A 21503-nucleotide genomic window follows, 5' to 3' on the forward strand; every position below is an offset into this window, starting at 1 on the left:
TAATTTATTAACATTTGAACATTTGAAGTACAAATATGAAATAACTCATGGTACATTGTTTGCATATCATCAATTGAAAGCTTATTTAAAGGATAAATTGGGAAACAGATTGAGGTTACCTGAAGGAAGCAGCTTTGAATATGTGATAATTAAAAGATTTATAATTAAGCTGCAAGGTAAGGAAAATGAAATAAAGTATAAGCCTAAGCAGAAGTGGTAAAAGGATCTAAACATAAAGATAAAAAATGAAGTATGGGAAAAGTTATGTTCTGGAGCTATGAAGAATACAATAAAAATAAGGTTACGCATGATACAGTATAATTGGTTACACAGGGTATATATCACTCCACAAAAATTAAAAAAATAGAATTCAACATTATCAGATAGATGTTTTCGCTGGAAGAAGGAAATGGGAACAACATACATGCAACTTGGGCATGTACAAAAGTGAATATGTTTTGGGAAGAACTAAAACAGCTGCTAAATAAAATTACAAAAAATAACATATCAAAAAAACCAGAGATACTTCTTTTATGTAACATAAGAAGTAGAGAATTAGGCCTCAAATTGGATAAATTGCCAAAAAAAATCATTATGATAGCTTTAGCAATAGCAAAAAATGTATCATGTCAACTTGGAAAATGGAAGAGAGCCTGAGAATACAGCAATGGTACATGGAAATGAATAAATGTATTCCATTGGAAAAAAATAACATAAAATTTAAAAAATGAAGTTACATTGTTTGAACAAATTTGGGAACCATACATGGAACATAACAGAGAGAGCTTGCCTCATATCTCCATCCCCTAAAATGATAAGAAGACAAAACAATTTGATTTAGTGTGTAACAGTAGATGACACATTTTTCTTGTTTGTTTTTCCCTTGTGTGAAGATATTGTTTTATGGTTTTATTGTATTGTAAAAGTTGGATATTTATGGGTTTTGGAGGGGGGTGGGTAGAGGGGAGGGAGAGAAAGGGGAAAAAAGGGGAGAAAAGACCACTGTGTAAATTTAATGAGAAATGTTTGTACATATTTTGGTTGATATGGTTAATAGTGTGAAAAATAATAAATTATTAAAAAAAACAATGAAGAATGATCATACAAAATCCTACTCTTGTACTCTGCATGTATAAATCTACCTTGTAATTGCGCTGATGCTAAAAAAAAATCAATTCTAGAGAAAGAATCATGTCTGGGTGAATAAAAAGAAAAGTCTTTTTCTGTCGGATTTAATTTCCTCCAAATTTAAATCTTTCATCAAGTCTAACAGCCGTTTAGCCATCTTAGTTCTTTTTACAATCTTTGGGGATTTATCCAAGATTGGATCCAAAACACAATTAAAATCCCCACCAACCAAAAATATTTTCATTAGCTTGACCCAAATTCAAACAAGTTTCGAACCAAATTCTTCTGGCGGGGGGGGGGGGGGGCGTTACTACTCTTGTAGGTTTAAAACATTTTTAGGGTTTTTTTGTTGTGGGCGGGGTAAGGGATTTTTCTAATATATAATTGTAACTGCTGTGTGAAATGCCAATCTTAGGAGGGAATAAAGTTATGGCTCGTTTAAATTTTGTGATTTTCAATGTTAAAGGGCTTAATAATGTGGTTAAAAGAAAGAGAAGATTGGCATATAGAAATCAAATGAAGGTTGATCTTGCTCTTCTGCACTTGTCTGAGAAAGAACATATGAAATTGAAAAGAGATCATGTTTTTGCAGCCTCATTTAATTCTAAAGCTAGAGGTGTTGCTATTTTAGTTCATAAGAAGATATCGTTTCAGTTGGAGTCATTCTCTACCATGAGAGCTATTCCTCAGGACTTGAAGCTCTTCCCCTCAGCAGGGCTGAAGTCAATGCCCAGCTGATCCATTTTGCTCTTCAGGGCAGGCATCCCTCCTGGAGGCTTGGCAGCCAAGTGGGTTTCGGTCGGCAGCTGCTCCTCCTGTCATTGCTTGCACCAAGAGTGTTTTCCTGACACGATGCCTTCAGACTCCGTCTCCGTCCCCCGTCCCCCCTCCCCCTCTCCCTCTCTCCTCTGCAGGATGCATAGAGCGAGACGCCGCCAGCCCTTCCCCTTTTCCCCAGCGCGCCGCCTTCGCCAGACCATCAACCGTCTTCCCGTCCGCCACGCCCTCGCGCACGCCAATCATCAGCGTCCGGCGGCTCCGCCAATCGGCTGGCCGGGGGGCGGGGGGACGGGTGCACGGCTTTGCCGCTGTCCAATCGGAGGCGCGGCATGGTTCCTCCGAGCGAAATTTGAAGGCGAAGAGAAGCGGCGGCGGGAAGGAAAAGAGAGGACGGTGTGATCGGAACGCGGCGGCCGCAGCCCACCGTGCTTGTTCAGAGGCGGCGACCTGAGCAGTGGCAGCCAGGTGAGCAGGGAGGCGGGAGGGCGCTCGCCAGCTCTCTCCCATTCCGCCGTCAGGAGGTCCCCACAATTGCAGTCTGGGGCCATCAGGCGAGCAGAGGGAACAAGAGGTTGAAGAGGCCCGGGCGGCAGCTCCATCCCTCTCGGCAGGTGGATGTCCCCACCTTGCAGCCTCTCTTATCGAGGCTGACAGCAACACCCGCAGTTATTCTTGAAGTTCAGAAAAAAATATTCGTGCAACAATTTTCCATTCGGATCTGCTGCTTATTTTGCTCTGCAAATTGTATATAGTCCAATGGGACAATAAAGTGGGGTGGGGTGGGGGGGGGGGTGGGAGACGACCCCCCCAAAGATGTTATATAGGAACTCAGCAGGTCCTGCAGCGACCAGGGGAGGTGAAGATGTATAACTGACGTTTCGGGCGTGAGCCTTTCTAGGTCTGAGCGAAAAAAAAACCCAGACAGGTGTCTGAATAAAAAGGCTGGGGGAAGAAGGAAGAAAGGGCAAGGGGAAAGAAAGCACACGCCATAATTGGACATGGGTGGCAGGATAGGAAAGGCGAGAATTGATTCGGCAATGCATATGGCTTTGAGGGGAGAGGGCGGACAGAAACGGTAGAAGTTGTTAATTCCATCTGTTTGGAGGGTCCCAAAGCTGAAGATGTGATGGAAGCCTTAAGGGTACAGTGTGTTTATAGAGCGGAACTGAACTGAAGGCAGAAAATACTATTGGAATGGCCTTTTTTAAAAATTTGAGGCTCTGCATTATCACATTATTTTATCAGATGCTTACAGTATTATAACTGCAGTCTTTAAAGATTTATTTTAAATATGTAACTTGAAGTTGTTGCCATGGAGGGATAAAACACTGATGACAATGTTAAGGTATTCAAATGCTGTTTTGGTTTCTCCTTGGTAAGAGGATGGGATAATAGCTTGCCTGCAGTTGCATTTTCTTTGAGAAGAATTTAATGAGTGCAGCCATAGTTGGGTACTGACAGAGGTTAATTGCAAGACCATGGTGCCACCACTGTGGGGTTTCATTTATCAAAAGCAATTTTAATTCATTAAATATTTGCAGATAGTTTTGACATTTTGTCTTCTCAAGCTTACTCCTGCATATTGGTCCTCATGCCAACTAACTCTGCAAGTAGATCCATTGCAGTATGTCTTGCACCTCAATGTCTGTCTTCCTTTGATACATGAAAATAGGTATATGAGGTTACCTATAAGTTGCACATCACCTGCCCAGGAGCAGATAACATAGAAGCGAAGAGCAGTGGAAACTCTCTCGTGAAGTTTGTGCATGGTTGAGGGGAAGAAAGTAAGATATGAAGCAGCAGGCCCCTGGAACCATTTGTTCCATCAGTAATATTATGACTAATCCAATCCTTGGTGCAATTTTCCTGGTTTATTCCTGTAATTCTTGAGTCCCTGTAATCTAAATGTCTTTCACTCTCCACCTTGAATATATTAAATAAATGCAATGCCTGGGATAGAGCATTCCAAAGATCCATAATCCAGTGAAAGAAGAAATTCCACCTCAACCCTATCCAAAATGGGTGGCTCCTTATTTAGGGAAAGCACATTCCTTGCATCCATCCTGGATATTATGGTTAAGTAATATCACCTCATTCTCCTATTCATCAGTGACTCATTTAATCCAGGATCCTATTGTTCCTAAATCTTGGTCTTCAAGGTTTGGATCATTTGTTAATTAGTCTAGGGTGTGTGCCAGGGATCTGGAGTGTGAACCAAGTTCTGTATACATCTCAAGCTGGGGTCTGGTGCTTGTATATCTCAACTGTGTTAACAAACTGATGCTCACTGGGGTTTGTTTCAACTCTTGTGTTGAATTCGATTTTAAAAAAATTAAAAAAAAAAAAAACAGGGTCCCCAAGGTGGCAATCTTGGGATTGGTCACTTTGCCATGTGCTAATGAGGCCAGAAATCAGAAGATCATACAATTGGATGCATGGCAAAAGAACTGGTACAGTGGAGAGGGCTTTAGAATTATTGCAATCTCTTCCAGGGTACATGGGATCTGTACAAGTAGGATGGGTTACACATAACCTGAAGGAGCACCGATATAGTTGTAGGGAGGTTTGCTGGTTCTACTTGGGAGAGTTAAGTGTGTGTGACATGGTGGTGGAAGATGGAACAGTAGGTCAGTAGTAGAGAGACTGAGGATAAGGTAGAGGTTTAAGTTGAGCATCTCATAGCAAAAATGTATAAAAACAGAATGACGAACATGGCAGGAAATTTGCCCTGAAGTTTATTTGTGCAATGAATGTAATAAGTAAAGCAGATGAACAGAGAGTCTGGATTAGTGCACTGAATTAAAATATTGGAGCTATTACAGAAACTTCGTAGGAAGAAGGGCAGGATTGGCAAAACAACATGTCAGGGTACATACATTTTGTACCTGAAAGAGAAAATGCATAAGATGAAGATGGTGAAGTTGCATCAGTGATTAGGGAAAAAGGCCATTCCTGCACTACGAGAAGACACCTTGGAAGGCTTTTCAAGTGAGGCCATATGGGTAGAATTCAGAAAGAAGAAAACTACAATCACTCTGATGTACTATAGGTAGTCAGAGGAACAGTTAAGCAGGAAAATCATAGAATGGGTTATTGTTGTGGATTATGTTAACTTTCCCAAAATTGATTGAGACTTCCGTAGTGCCACGGGCTTGGATGGGTCAGAATTTGTTAGATGCATCCAGGAGGGTCTCTTGAAACAACCGGTAGATGAGAGATGGGGCTGCCCTCGACCTGATATTGGGGTATGATCTTGGCCAGGTGATCAAAGTTTGTATTATTTTCTCTGGAATGTCAGTGGTTGAGGGGAGACCTGATCGAAGTATCTAAAATCATGAGAAGCAGAGATGAAATGGATAGTATTTTTTTTACCCCAAGGTTGAATTGGCAAATACTAGGGGGCATAGATTTGATTTGAGAGGGGAATGTTTTTACACAGAAAATAGTAGGTGTCCGGAACTTGTTTCCAGGGTAAGTGATAGGAGCAATGTTTCAGAGGCATTCAAATTGACACATGAACAAACAGGGAGCAAAAGGTTACAAACCATTTGCAGGTAGATGGGATTAGTTTAATTTGGTATCATGGTTGATGCATGCATAAGTTTCCAGGAAAAGCCTATCTTCATGTTCAGGAAAAAAAATCAGTTTCCTGCATCCTTTAAGCTCACCCAGGTTCAATGGAAAAAAATGTGTGATAATGTTTTTAAAAAGATAACTATTTGGGGATCTTAAGTAGAAAATCTGCTAGTTCAGTTGCAATCCAAAATCCGAAGACTTTGGATTTTAGCATCCATATATGCCAAGATTTGGGAATGGCCAGTGGCTAAATATCGGAAATCTAACAATGTACAGTATTAACAAGTTGACTCAACTCCATTTCTAAATTTAATTTATTTGCTTCAGGCTACATCTACCCCTTGGGAAAGGCAGTGTTGATGGTGCAGTTAGCATTATGTTAACATAGTTTTTCTTGTTCACCTGTGGATTCCTTGATTCTTGAAACTCACCAATGAAATCGAGGGCTATAGCACAAAGGCAATTAAGGAGGTGAAATACACAGTAGGGAAGAATTACTAAGTAGAGAAATCAACCATACTTTTTGACAATATGTGTGGGGAGGTGGAACTTTAAGCTGGTTCAGGACTTGGATTTGCAGATCAATTGGATTAGCATGGGTGCTGCATGTGCTTCTTGATACTCCAGTAATGAGTAAGGTACATGGCAGCACAAGATCCAGGCAAAAGGAACACAATAGGCTACATTTTGTACAATTTCAGCTTCAAAGAAGAGCAGATTTACAACAGTTAACATTTGGAGGAGGTCATCCAATTTATTGTTACGAGTCCAAAGGACCTCAAAACCCAGCAGCAATAGACATTCACCAAGACAAGTGGCTTTCAAAACAAAAGTTATTTTTAATCAACTTCAAACATGAAAATAGAATCAAACTTTAACTTAACTCTATTCTTGTATTATACTCTATACTAACCCAAATTACCCCCTTCTAATTCTAAGCACACGTGTATGTAATATGTGTGTAAATTCAAGAAAAGTTCTTTGGTTCACAGTTCAATCTTACTTCTCCTTCCAAGTTCTCTGGTTGGAGGCAATCACTATACTGTGTACAGAATTTAACATGTATGAAGTTCACCAGGCTTGGTGCTTGAAAGGTAAATGTTTACTGCTCAGGAAGGTTCTTGAAGGGTTTGCAGAGAGAGAGATTTGTTGCTCCAGGATTTCCACAACTGAGGTACCGCCACTAGTCACCTCAGGGTCTTGCTGATAAAACTTACCCCATCAGGGTCTTCTAGATGGTAACCTCTTTCTTCAAGCTAACACAGAGTTCCATTCCTTCCTCTATTTCAAGAGAAACATCAGACAGATAGCACTTCCAGCCATCTACTGCTCTGGAACCTGCTTTCATCAGTTTCAAACAGTTTTTCCTGGATTGCACTTTTCAGTTACTTGCCAGTGTCCCACACACTGACTGACTGAGCTGTTAACTCAACTCTCTCTCTTTTCCAACTGAAACTTCAAAGAGAGCATGTGACTCATGTCTTGCAAAACTCCCACCTTCTCCAGCAAACAACAGGAGTTCTTTCTTCTTCTCAAGTTGTTATCTTGGGTAAACAATCCAGAATTGACCTTTCCGTGAGCCCTTTGCAGAAAGGGTACTGATAGACAGCATGACAATGGTCAAGCATTTTATGATGTCAGTTCAATTAACACCTACTTGTGAAAGTTGCTTACATTCTCCAGAGATCCTGCAATGTGAATTCTTCACTCTTTCAAATAAGATCTATTTTACAATGTGTGTATGTATGTGACCTACTCTAAATCTTATAAATTTTCCCCAAATATTAATATTGTTACAGTATAAACTTTCAGGATTTATCAAAACACTGGTATCTGAGGAGTCCTGGATGATGGCACTTTTGCAAATGGAATTAGACCCAGCATTCCTGGACAGTAGGAATGGAGTTGTTTAAAACAATAGGTGTTGCATCACCTGCATTTGTCCAGGAAGAACACCTGGAGATGATCCTTATTGAATCATGAAAGGGAGCAGAGGAAAAGATGTCTTTGGGACATTGCTGGTGATGCCAGATATTTGCTGGATGATTTGATGACTGTAAAGATTGGTGAGGTGGAACGTGAGGGCAAACACAATCCTCTGGTTGTTAGAATGGGAGTCTAAATGCAAGATGTGGGAGGATCACATTTGGATACTGCTAGAAGCAAATTTGTGGTTGAAGAACAAGCAAATCCACTACAAGCTTAAGTGGTGTCAAAATGTACATGATGGAGAAAGACATTGGGAAAATGGAATGGAGTTCTTGAAAAAAGGATGGGTGGAAGAATAATCAAAGTAACCATAAATCAGTCGCGTTAAAATGGGTGCTAGTTTCTTCCCTGATGTTGAGATGGAGAAGATGAGGAAGGGACGAGTATAAAGGGGGTGTGTGAAAGTGAGAGCACTGAAAATTTGTGTGAAAATGTGATGAAATTTTCCAACAGAAAGCACTGATTGCTATTAATGTATTGGAAAAATAGGAAAGGGAGGGGAATCTGAGCTGTCTGAAATAGAGAATGTCTCATAACATCCCACAGATAGATGTGCATAATTTCAACTCATTCTGGTTCCTATAGCAACTCATTTTAATTGGATGAAGTATGTGTAGCCAAAAGGCAAGCTGGTTGAATGTGGGTGAAGAGGAAAGAGGGGGTGGCTTTGACCTCTTTAAGGAAGAAGTGAACGACTTGTAAGCAGCCTTGGTGAGAGATGGAGATGTCGATGGATTCGAGGTTATGGTGAAAATGGGATGGTTAGAGCCAGAGAAATAAAACAAAAATTGTAAAGTGGTGGAGAGTACCTGAAGGGTTACATGAGCTGTGACCTTTGTGTGAATGTTGGTTGGTGGGGGGTTCATCGCTAGGATGAGGCCTGGAGAGATCATGGCCTGATGTTTGATACCAGGATTATTTTCCAGAGGGAAATCTGAGGAACCAACAGTCTACCTCTGCAAGTTAGTTGTTTGCAAACCAAACAACAACAACTCTAATCTTGAAAAAGGGCCTAATACCAATGTTCGTGTGCGTTCTCAGCCCATTGTTTTTTTCGAGATGGTTGCTGAGTTATTTTTTCCCCTCAGCCTCCACGAATGATCTATTTGCCCCTTCACAGCCACAATTGGCTAAAGTAGACCCAAAGAATTCTGCTTTCCACTCCTTCCTGCCCCGATCAGTGTCTTACAATGTACATGTGTGATAGTTTTAATGCTTTTCCTCAGTTTCCAAGCCCTAACCATGGATTAACTCCCTTATACTTCCTTCTCTCAACATGAGGTCCTTTGCTGCACTCCCCTTCACTTTGTCTATCTTCTTCTCTTCCTTCCTTATCTTTTGTTTTTATTTAGAGGGTTAGCCTAGCAATCAGTTTCTACAGCTATTGTGATTATACATTTTTCCATTTTACTTCATACCATTCTTTCAATTTCAACTACATCTGATCTGTTGAAGCTACATTCCAGAAAATTACTTGTATGCAATTTAGCTTGCTTTTTCTTCATTACAATTGATGGCAACCTCTGCTATGTCACTTTTGTTTGGTTGTATGTCTGCTCTTGCTTTCTTCTCTGTCTGCCCAGCCTTTATATTCAACAGAATATCCACTGCAATTTCTGACATAACCAACATGATTTTATCACCAGATGCAGTTTCCCTTCTCTTTCAAATGATCATTCCCTCTGGATTCAATGGTTTACTCTTCCAACTCCATCAATATCAAAGACTGTTTCCTTTACGATCTCCAATGACAATGCTTGTCCTTTTACCTTGTTCTCCACGTCTACAGGCACTTATTTCACTTGAAGCACAGGTTTGCTGCAACAATTCAGTTGATTATCTACTCAACGAGTTCATTTGATAGTCTACTCACTTTACACCTATGACTGTGTGGCTCGGTACGACAACAACACCATCTACAAATTTGCTGATGTTACCATGATAGTGGGTTGTATAAAGAAAGGTGTTGAGTCAGCATACAGGAGAGAGACTGAAAACTTGTTTGAATGGTACACCAACAACAACCTTGCACTCAATGCCTCCAAAAGTAAGGAGCTGATTGTTGACATCAGGAAGGGAAAGCCAGAGATCATTGGGGAATCCGAGGTGGAGAGGGTGAGTAAGTTCTTGGGATTCACTATCATGGATCTCACACTAATGTCATCGTGAAGAAAGCATGTCAGTGCCTCTACTTCCTCAGGAGTTTGCGGAGGTTTGGTATGACATTTAAAAAAAAAAAAACCCTGGCAAATTTCTACCGATGTGTGGTGGATAGTGTGTTGACTGGCTATATCATGGCCCACTATCGAGAACATCTATAGGGAAGGCTGCCGTCAGAGAGCAGCAGCGATCATCAAGGATCCACCCCACCCGCACCTGCTCTGTTCTCACTGCTACCATCAAGAAAGAGGTGTCAGTGACACAAGACTCACACCACCAGGTTCAGGAACAGCTGCTACCCCTCCACCATCAGACTCCTCAACAAAAAATTCAATCAGGGACTCGTTTAAGGACTCTTGTGCACTTTATTGATTTAAAAAAAAATCTTTGTATTGCGCAATTGTTTACATTCGTTATCTGTTTACAGTTCTTTATTGGTTTACATGTACACGCTGTGTACAGTTTTTTTCACTATCAATAAATGGTAATTCTCCTTTGCCTGCTGAAAAAAGAATCTTGGGGTTGTATGTGATGCCATTTATGTACTCTGACGATAAATCTGATATCTGACTATACAATTGGATGATATTGCATTTCTAGGGACCACAGTGCACATACCTACACATTCCTCTGCACATACCTACACATTCCTCACACCACAAATAATAATCACATAAAAATACAATATAAAATAAATATGTGCAAATATTCTGGAATAATTTACTCAAGGTTATAAGATACTGTTTATCAGTTTCAGCCTGAGCAAAGAAGCTATCCCCTGCCTGGCAGTCCTAATATCATGGATCCTGTTTGATGGATGGTGGGGATCTTCAATAATTTTTTGAGCCCATTTTAAGCAACACTGCTGATTAATGTTGTCAATGGAGGAAAGGGAGAGCCCATTCATCTTCTCAGCCAAATAAATGATCTTATGACTTCCGATCTCATGCTTTGCAGCCACCATACTATACAATGACGTAGCCAGATAGGACATTCTCAATTGTACTCCTGTAAAATTGTACATTTTTCAGTTTATATAATTTATACTCTGGTCATAATATTAGGATACCAAATGCAGATTGGGTAACTGATTTATATAAAGCATCCATGTTTGTTTTGCAAGTGTGTTCCTGAGTTTCAATACATCTAACTGTTTCTGACTCAATCTTGTGCGGAACAGTTTGTCCTGGATCTCCTACAAGGTTCTAAAGAACCTTCAAGTAAATTGGCAAATAGCATCATGTCTTCTGACTTGCATTAATGCCTTCATGTCTCAGAATTGAGTTTAATGAGTTTCCAGAATTTATATTTCAGATTTCAAGCAGTCACTGCACATTGTCCTTGTAATTTGAGATCTACATGTATTTAAGCCAGCAACAAACATTTTGTTCCCGGTATGACTTTCTTTAACCTTGTACTATCGCCTTATTCTTCATCTAATCTACATGCCAGTCCTTTGTATACCTTCATTTTGGTTCTCTCTTTCTTCCCCTGCATGTAAAACTTGTTTCAACTCTTTTTCCTAGTTCTGATGAAAGGGATTGATCTGAAACATCAACTCAGGATATATTCAAATATTGTTTGACATCAGGAATTATCTAGCACTTCCTACTTTTATTTGAGATTTCCAGCATCTTCAGTTTTTTGCCACTGGGTTGTAATACTATTCTATAGGTAATAGCCTAGATTAGATTGATGGCAATTGAGCAAAATAGTTTTTTTATTTCCAGGATAAGAAATGTAGCAATTCAATCAGCTGGATCATAGCTGCTCCCTCAAGGGTACTTGGAGATGGACGTGAAATGCCAACCCTGCCAGGAAATTTCCTAAACCGTGCTTAACATACAACAGGACCAGTCTGATATTTATTCAGGCAGCTAGCATGGGAAATGAAAAAGATGTGTCTAATTTGTTTTTCTGACTGGAAATTTAAATATAACAAAGGATCAAAATGTAATTTTTTTAATTCTCTGTGTAGTGTTAATTTGGAGTTATTTGTGAAGCAGAATGGAGGACATTTTTTTTAATCCTCATTCTTTAACCTGCTTTATTTTAAAATTGCTGGGAAATGGAACATTTTTACTCCTGGTAATGTCATTTGGGCTTGAAAAGACCAGAAGAAAAAAAACAATGTAAAAACTTCCAGTAATATTTATCTTTGCTTTAGGTTTCACTAAAAAAATGTTGAAGTTTAAGTATGGTGGCCGTGGTCTTGTGGACAGTGGAGCTGGTGAATCGATCACCAATCGGTGTTCCAGAATGAACCTGTTTTTCCAGGTTAGTAGGTCTGTGGGTTTGATGCTTGAACAGTGGGGCTATCAAAACAAAGTGAGATGATTAAATATGCTGGAATCAGATAGATGAATGTGGAAAGCAAAGTTGATACAGAAAATAATGAACTGTGGCCCAGGGCAGCCATTCTCACTTGGTTGGGGGGGGGGGTGGGGTGCGGTGGCGGCGTGGTGATGGCCTCCTCTTGGGGGGGGAACAGCACATTTAACTTCATTGTTTTTGTTTCACCTTGCTTAACATAAATATTTTTTTAAAATGTAGTCCATAGGAGAGGAATATCGAAGAAAGTGTACAGGGAAGGGGGCCCATAAACTTTGAGCAGAGAATTTGAAGGGCTTAAAAAAAAAGAATGGCTGGCCTAGGGTATGAATGTATTGAATTTGAGCTAGTACAGGCTGAAACTGGTTGTAACATTTAAATTCAGTTACTAATTGGAATTTTTAAAACAGTAGTTAATGGATGACTATAAAACTTGGATTATTCAAATTAAAAAAAAAAATTGGTGCACTGATGTCTTGGGGAAGAAGATCTGCCATTTTAACCTAATTTGGCCTGTGTGACTGAAATGTGGTGGACTCTTCAATGCCCTCTGAAACAGACAAGTAAGGTATTCAATAAAAGGGAATTTAGGATGGGATTAAATTCTGGCCTTGTCAAAATTGAGGAAGTAGTTGTGAACTGAGCTGCTTGCTAACTGCATTGTGTTGGTCACTTTGTTGCCGATTGCCCTACCTGTGCATTGCCACATGGAAGTTGGTGAATGGAATGACAGTTGCACTGGCACCAACCCTGAATTCTGTGTTGTACTCTCAGTACATTTTGCTTCCAGCTCCAAAGGGGTTGGGGAGGTGGGGCTGGGGTGGTTGGGAATAACAAGCATTCTGAGGGATGTTTAAGCTTTGCATGTGCCCCTCATTTTTTTTTTTAACCAAGGATGCATCCTGACTGGAAGGTTGTGAATAATTTGATTTTCAATTACTTGAGTTTAAATGTTTAAATCATATCTAGTACTTAGTTTAGTGTGACATTTTTAAATTATTTAAATCAATTTAGACTTTTTAATAAAGTGTGAGCAATGTAATATTTAAAAATTGTTCAAAGGAATTCAAAGCCAGCGAGATATCAATGGGTAGTCTGAAGGCACCACGACGGACATAGTCATTGCTTGTTGATTTCTTTACCTTGGACAGTGGTTGAGGCAACCAGGCCTGGAGGACCATTTGAACAATGGTGCCACTAAAGGTACAAGAGGCTTCAGGTAAAGCAGGCTCGGTCATACTTGATCTGGCCTGTTGTATGATCATGAATTTTTTTCCATGCACTATGAAAAGCATAGATTACTCCAGTTGTCATAATCTTTTGAGACTATGGAAGTTGATTTTATGTCATAAATAAGTGGTAACTTGTTTCCAAATCCGCCTCTTTCTTGGTTTGAATCTTGACATTTGGGTTTTTGTGCCGAAATGCTCTTTATCTAAATCACGAGTCTGTGATGATTCATAATTCTTTATTGTCATTTAATAGTACAGAACATGTAATATTACATGGCAGACAGAGTTGCTCTTAGTGTCACTCGCTGCCCCTAACAGTAAGAAAGTTAAAGGTCTCTTCAAAGTCGGGGTCCGTGGATTTGCCTCCACCACTCCCACAGCCTCTAGCAGCACAGAATCCTGTTCGATTCATCAGGCACCCAAGTTCTAGATTCAAACCTCCCACTCAATCAGGAGGTCTTTGGTGCAAAAGGCCCTTTGGGAGGCTTTCTTGCCCTCAGCTTTTGATGGATAAGGTTTTTTTTTGGGAGACTATATATGTTGATATTGTCCAATAAATCCTATTTCTGTGTTTCAAGGTGGTATCTTATTCCCAAAGCCACCTCCTTGTTTCTCGGGTTGAATCTTTACAATTGAGTTTCTGTGTTGAAATGCTCTTTTATCTAAATCACAAAAGGCATCCTGTATATCAGTGGTAAATATTAAGCTATTAATCCTGGTCCTTCTTAACCTGTTTGAAACTTTTAATGTTGCTGACTAAGTTGTAGTTCTCTGTTGCTTCTGGATGCATTTGTGGGGGGGACTTTTTTTTCTTCAGTATTTACTGAGGAAAAGAATATTGATCTGTGTCAGAGAAATAAGTAGGGAAGTTATGGAAATGATGATGATGCAGGAAGAGGAAGTCTGATGCTTTTAAGGAAAATAAAGGTGGATAAGTCTCCAGGTCCAGGTTAATGTAGAAATATTAGGGGGTTTGACAGAAATATTTAAAATGTCATTAGTAATGGGAATGATGCTGCAGGATTAGAGGGTAGCTCATGTAGTTCCATTGTTTTTAAAAAAAAAAAAAGGTGTGAGGAGTAAACCTAGTAAATTTGACATCAGTGTTGGGTAAGTTAATGGAAAATATTCTTAGAGAGTCTATATTTAAATATTTGGATAGGGAGGGTTTGATTAGGTACAATCAACGGATTTGTGAGGGCGAGATCATGTTTGACAAACCTTATTGAATTTTTTGAGAAGGTTACTAGGAAAGTTGTGGGTAAGGCAATGGATGTTGTATATATGGACTTTAGTAAGGCCTTTGATAAGGTTCTTCAGGGAAAGTTGGTTGGGAAGGTTCAATCATTGGGTATCTACATTGAAGTAGTAAAATGGATTCAACAATGGAAGCCAGTGACTCGTGGTGTGCCTCAGGGTTCAGTATTGGATTCATTACTGTTTGTTGTGATCATTAATGATCTGAATCTACCAACAGATGAGTCTGCCTACAGGAGTGAAATCCTGAATCTGACCGAGTGGTGCCGGGCTCATAACCTGATCCTAAACACCACAAAAACAAAGGAAATCATTCTGGACTTCAGGAAGCACAGGTCTGACCCACTCCACCTCTACATAGATGGTGACTGTGTGACGAGGGTCCACAGCTTCACCCTCCTGGGCATCAATATCTCAGACGACCTCTCCTGGACTGTAAACACTTCAGCAGTCATCAAAAAGGCCCAGAGGTGCCTGTACTTCCTGAGAATGCTCAAAAAGAGCAAGGTGGGTCAGAAGCTGCTGATTACCTTCTACAGTTCCACCATACAGAGCATCCTGCTGTTCTGCAGCACAGTATGGTTTTCCCATTGCACTGAAGAGCGGCAAAGACTTCAACGGGTGGTGAGGGCAGCAGAAAAGATAATTGGATGTCCCCTACCCTCCCTGAAGGATCTCAACACCTCTCGTTGCCTCAGTAGAGCACAAGCAATAATAAAGGATCCCACCCACCCTGCCCTGCATCTGTTTGACCTACTACCCTCTGGCAGAAGATACAGGTCAATCAAGACAAGAACAAACCGATTCAGAAACAGCTTTTTTCCCCAGGCTGTCACTACACTGAACACACATATCCACAAATTCCCCTCTCTGTCCTCCACATCTATTATACATACAGCCGACACCCCCCTCCATTCACATAAAGGACATATACGGCAGTGTAAATTAAATTTTTTATTTAACTTCTGTGGTGCTGCCTGTGGTTGCGTCGCTGCATTGGTAACCTTGTACTGCTGTCATAAATCTCGTTGTATAACTTGTACAATGACAATAAAAAGCTATTTGATTTGATTTTGATTGATTTGAATGATGGGGTGGTAAATTGGATTAGTGAGTATGCGGATGATGCTAAGGAAGGTGGGGCTGTGGATAGTGAAGAATGGTTTCAAAGCTTGCAGAGGGATTTAGGCCAGTTAGAAGAGTGGGCTGAAAGATGGCAGATGAAGTTTAATGCAGAAAAGTGTGAGGTGTTACATTTTGGTAGGGCAAATCAGAAAAGGACATGCATGGTGAATGGTAGGCCATTGAAGAGAGCAGCAGAACAGAGGGATCTAGGAATAATGGGACATAGTTCCCTGAAGGTGAAGTCTCATGTGGATAGGGTGGTGAAGAAAGCTTATGGTATGTTGGCCTTTATAAATCAGAACATTGAGTATAGGAGTTGGAATGTTATGTTAAAATTGTACAATGCATTGGTGAGGCCAAACTTGGAGTACTGTGTACAGTTTTGGTCATTAAAGTACTATAGGAAAGGTATCAACAAATTGGAGAGAGTGCAGAGAAGATTTACTAGAATATTTCTGGGGTTACAGGGTCTAAGTTATGGAGATGGTTTAAATCAGTTAGGTCTTTATTCCTTGAAGTGTGAAAGGTTGAGAGAGGATTTGATTGAGGTATTTAAAATTATTAGGAGTATAGATAGAGTTGTCGTGGAGAAGCTTTTTCCTTTAAGAAAGGGGGAGACACAAATAAGAGGACATGAGTTAAGAGTTGAGGGGCAAAATTTAGAGGAAACATGAGGGGGGACTTCTTTTACTCAGAGTGGTGGGTGTGTGGAATGAGCTTCCAGATGAAGTGGCAGAGGCAGGCTCGATGTTGGCATTTGAGGAGAAGTTGGATATGTACATGGTCGAGAAAGGAATGGAGAGTATGGGTTGAGTGTAGGTCAGTTGGGTTAGGTGGGAGAAAGTTCTCAGCATGGACTAGAAGAGCCAAGTTGGCCTGTGTCTATGCTGTAATTATATAGTTATGAAATTTAACTGCCAAATTTTTAGCAAGGTGTTATTTTTTTTCCCTTAAGTTGTAGTTAATTTCCTCTAAGGGGACACAGCTTTGCATATCCGCATTCCAGCCTGCATTGCCCAAGTGGGAGTCACATTTCCAGGTAACCGCTATGCATATCCTGGCCACTGCCAATGCGATCATTCCAAATTGGATTTGGGATTTGGAATTTGGACAGCTTCATCTTTAGCTTTATGTCCATCATGTTTCCCAACAGGAACCGCTCTGTGGGAATTATGATTTTTTTCTCTAGGGCTTGGCCTAGTTTCACCCTTGGAACATGTCTAGGTTGTGTGCACATAGGTTCCTGTCACAATGCCATCTGAAGCCTTGGTCAGAATTTCCTGGTTTAGCTTTATTCAATTTTGTGATGTTAAATATAGCAGGTGGAGAAAATTATACTGCACTCAACCTATACTGTGCATTAATAATCACAGTCGTGCTGTTTTGACACAGGTCTGACCAGCACCACTCATCAATTGTCTGACTCCCACCTTTGCCTTGGTTTAGGGCCTTCTTCTTGGAGTAAGAAATACATTGCTGAAATGGACTTCCCCTTTCGAATCAGGGGAACATGTGTCACTGCACATTGGTAAGGTCATGGATGAACCTAATTTGTCCCTCAAGAAAGATTTTATCTGAGGAGTCACGTGATGGAGTAGTGGCCAGTAGGTGAATACCAGCCCTCTCCAGAAAAGAAGAAAAAAAGTGAAGGAAACGCAAAGCTCAAGAAACACAAAACACAACAAATAAAAGTTAAAGGTGTGGAGAAAAGAAAGAAAATAGCACCTAGAAAGAAAAACCAAAAACAACGGGGGGAAAAAAAGGAAAGATGCCGAAAGAGAAAGGAGAAGGCCTTACCTGCATGAAGAAGCAGGAACCCGCCGTGACAGAGGAGCCTGCTCCCCGAGGTTAGTGGAGACCCCGGAGGGTTGCGACCCCCCCCCCCCCCCCCCCCCCCCCCCCGCCGACCGCAGGACTGCAAAAATGGCTCACTGAGCCAAACAGAGGTGCTAACTGCGCACAACAAGGAAAAGGAGAACACCAACGGGAGGGGGGGCCCAGCTGTGGAGTGAACCTACACAGCACGACCAGCTGAGAGATGCCCGACAGCAGGGCTCTCAGATGGAAGAAGAGGAAAGCAATGGGAAAGGGAGTGATGAGCAAGAAAAACAACAGGAGGCCCAATAAATAACTAGCCCAGAAGAGGACCAACATTAAGAAGTCATGGAAAAAAAAACACCCAACAAACTGAGGCAAGCAGCTCAACAAGAAAGTTAGAAGAGACACTGATACAAGGAAGAGAAGTAGAAGACACAAACCCAAGAGCAGACACAGAAGAAGAAGACCAAGCTCTGCAGATAGGAATAGAAGGTAAAATGAATGGATAGTACATAGATAAAATTATTTTTCAAGAACAAATGAAAGCATTAAAAGAATGGTTGACAACTAGAATTTAATGAAATGAAAAAAATGAAAAGTACAGAAGAAAAAGTGAGTAGAATAGAGCTGGTCATAACAGATATAAGGAAAGGATTAGAAAATGTGGAAGAACGTGTATGGCAGTAGATATGGAAGTGATCGACTTGAGAAGAAAATTGAAAGAAAGTGACAAAAAAGTTAAAGAATCACAAGAGTTGTTAGCTCAGAAAATGGGTATAATGGAAAACTAGTAGGCGAAACAATATAAAGATAGTGGGCCTAAAGGAAGATGAAGAAGGCAAAGATATGAAAGAATTGATAAAAGAATGATCCCAAAAGTCCTGGGAATGTGAGAAATGCAGGAACGAATGGAAATCGAAAGGGCACACAGAACACTAACCCCGAAACCACAGTCACAACAAAAACCAAGATCAGTTTTAGTAAAATTTCTGAGATACATGACAAGAGAAAATATATTGGAGAAGGCGATGAATAAAATGAGAGGAGAGAAGACAAAAAACCATTGCAGTACAAAGGTCAAAAAAATTTTTTCTACCCAGACAAGTTTTGAACTCCAAAAAAAGAGAAAGGAGTTGAAGGCAGCAAAATCGATCCTATGGAAAAAAGGCTATAAATATATGTTAAGATATCCAGCGGTGCTTAAAATAGTTATCGCGGGGGAGCAAAACAGACTGTTCTCGGATCTGGAGAAAGCACGAGAATTTGCAGAACATGTGCAGGACAGAAAGAGAGATGAAGAGATGTAACAAGAACGAAGAACGACGACAAACTACATATAGAGATGTAAAAATAATGTATAAGTAAGAACTAAAGAAGGGAAGAAAAGGGAAGTAAGGGAGAAGGGGTTAAAAAAAGAGAAGAAAAGAGGGGGAAGCTTTGTTTTAATGTGAAGATAAAAGTCTTTTCTGGAGGGGATTGGCTGGGAGAGAATAACAGTCACTGTGAAATCAGTTGACACTTGCGAATGGGTTGGCAATCCGAATGGAGAGGGGAGTTGTGGTTGCCCGGCAAGGGACAAGGGGCGACTTGGTGGGGGGGGACACTTGGGGTTAAGGGAATTTTAGATGTGGGAGTGGTTGAAGTATTTTATTTTAGAAGTGTTGTCATACATTGAGTTCAAAAAAGGAAAACAGATGAAAATGGGGAAAAGGGGAAAGGTGGTGGTGAGGAAGCGGAACTGAGGTGTAAATAGAGTATGAGATGGCCATGTTGAACTATATGACGATAAATATTAATGGAATACATAACCAAATCAAAAGGAAGAGGCTATTAAATTTACTGAAAAAAGAAAAAATAGATATAGCATTTGTGCAGGAAACGCATCTAACTGAAGTGGAACATAATAAATTAAGGAGAGACTGGGTAGGGCACGTAACGGCAGCATCATATAATTCAAAAGCCAGAGGTGTAGCTATATTAATAAAAATGTACCAATCAAAACAGAGGAGGAAATAATAGATCCAGCAGGGAGGTATGTAATGATAAAGTGTCAGATATATTCAGAATTCTGGAATTTGGTCAATATATATGCACCTAATGAAGTAGATCAAAAGTTTATGCAAGATATTTTTTTGAAGATTGTAGATACGCAGGGGAATATATTGATAGGAGGGGTCTTTAACCTTAATTTGGACCCTAAGGTGGATAAAACTGGACAAAAGACTAGCAAAAAGAACAAAGTAGCCAAATTTATGGTTAAATTAATGCAGGAAATGCAACTTTTGGATATATGGAGGAGGCAACACCCAAAGGAGAAGGAATACTCCTATTATTCGAGTAGCCATAAAACATACTCAAAGATTGACCTGTTCCTGTTGTCAGCCCATATCCAAGGGAGAGTTAGGAAAACAGAATATAAAGCTAGATTGTTATCTGATCACTCACCCCTGATATTAGCAATAGAACTGGAAGACATCCCACCAAGAACATGTACATGGAGATTAAACTCCATGCTACTTAAAAGACAGGAATTTAGAGAATTTATTGAGTGGCAAATTAAAATGTACTTTGAAATAAATACAGAATCAGTGAAAGACAAATTTATATTATGGGATGCAATGAAAGCCTTCATCAGAGGGCAGATAATAAGTTATGAAACTAAGATGAAAAAGGACTACAATCGGAAAATAGAACACCTGGAAAGGGAAATAGTAAGTACAGAAAAAGAACTAGCAACAAGGGAAGATGCAACAAAAAGAAGAGAATTGGTGGACAAAAAAATAAAATACAAAACATTGCAAATGTATAAGGTGGAGAAGAACATAATGAAAATAAAGCAGAAGTATTATGAGCTAGGAGAAAAAAAACACACAAAATACTAGCCTGGCAGCTTAAAACAGAACAAGCCAAAAGAAGTGTATTGGCATCAAAGGAAAAGGACAAACAAATTACATATAACCCAACAGAGGTCAATGAAAATTTCAAGGAATTCTACGAACAATTATACTGAACACTAAGAGAAAGAAAACAAATTAGATGAGTTTTTAGCTAAATTTGAACTACCAAAATTGCAAGAAGAAGAGCAAAACAAATTGATAAAACTATTTGAATACTATTTAAATACAGGCTATATTAAAAAAGCTACCGAACATTAAAACGCCTGGAGAGGACGGACTCCCAATAGAATTCTATAAAACATTTAACGAGTTATTAATTCCTCCTCTCCTGGAAGTAATAAACCAGATAGAATAAACACAAAGATCCACTAACACCAGCATCATATAGACCAGTATCTCTACTTAATTCAAATTATAAGATAATAGCAAAACTATTTGGACAATGTCTGTAAGTTCATTAACTTCATCCATGGAGTACAAAGAAATAAGATACCAATAGTGGCTGTTGCTTTAGATGCAGAGAAAGCCTTTGACAGGGTAGAATGGAATTATTTATTCAAAGTATTAGAGGTTCAACCTACCAGAGAAATATATTAATTAGATTAAAGCATGATACAAAGGACCATTGGCGAAGGTGATAGTAAATGAATATATATCGAACCAATTTAAATTAAGCAGGTCAACTAGGCAGGGATGTCCACTATCTCCCTCACTGTTCACTTTAGTAATAGAACCCTTGGCAGAACTGATAAGAACATAAAATAAAAGGGATAAAAATAAAAGAGAAGGAATATAAAATCAGTTTATTTGCAGATGACATCATAGTATACTTAACAGAACCAGAAATATCAGTAAAAGAATTACATAAGAAATTGAAGGATCAGCGCAAATAAAAGTAAAGTGATGCCAATGAATAATGCGGATTACACAGATTTTAGAAAATAATCACCATTTAAATGGCAAACACAAGCAATCCGATACTTCGGTATTAGATTAGATAATAATTTAGGCCACCTATACAAATTCAATTATCAGCCATTAATGAAGAAATTACAGGATGTCTTAGAACATTGGAAAGAATTACCACTAACACTGATAGGAAGAGTAAATTGCATTAAAATGAATGTCTTCCCAAGGATACAATACCTATTTCAATCGTTACCAATTCCCTTAACAGAGAAATTTTTCAATTAACTAAAGAGAATAATAG

General features: G+C 39.6%; 1 protein-coding gene across 12 annotated transcripts in view; it reads left to right on the forward strand.

The window, feature by feature from the left end:
- Positions 1–2244: 2244 nt before the first annotated feature.
- The window catches only part of LOC138761402 (citron Rho-interacting kinase-like), a 366961-nt gene continuing 347702 nt past the window's right edge, over positions 2245–21503 (forward strand). For all 12 annotated transcript variants that reach the window (XM_069933435.1, XM_069933436.1, XM_069933438.1 and 9 more), the window contains exons 1-2: positions 2245–2373; positions 11801–11910. In XM_069933435.1, the coding sequence (XP_069789536.1) occupies positions 11815–11910 (96 nt within the window). In that variant the 5' untranslated portion in view covers positions 2245–2373; positions 11801–11814. The remainder of the gene's footprint in view (positions 2374–11800; positions 11911–21503) is intronic.

Source organism: Narcine bancroftii, chromosome 4, assembly GCF_036971445.1.
Source record: "Narcine bancroftii isolate sNarBan1 chromosome 4, sNarBan1.hap1, whole genome shotgun sequence".
In the NCBI taxonomy this organism is placed as follows: domain Eukaryota; kingdom Metazoa; phylum Chordata; class Chondrichthyes; order Torpediniformes; family Narcinidae; genus Narcine; species Narcine bancroftii.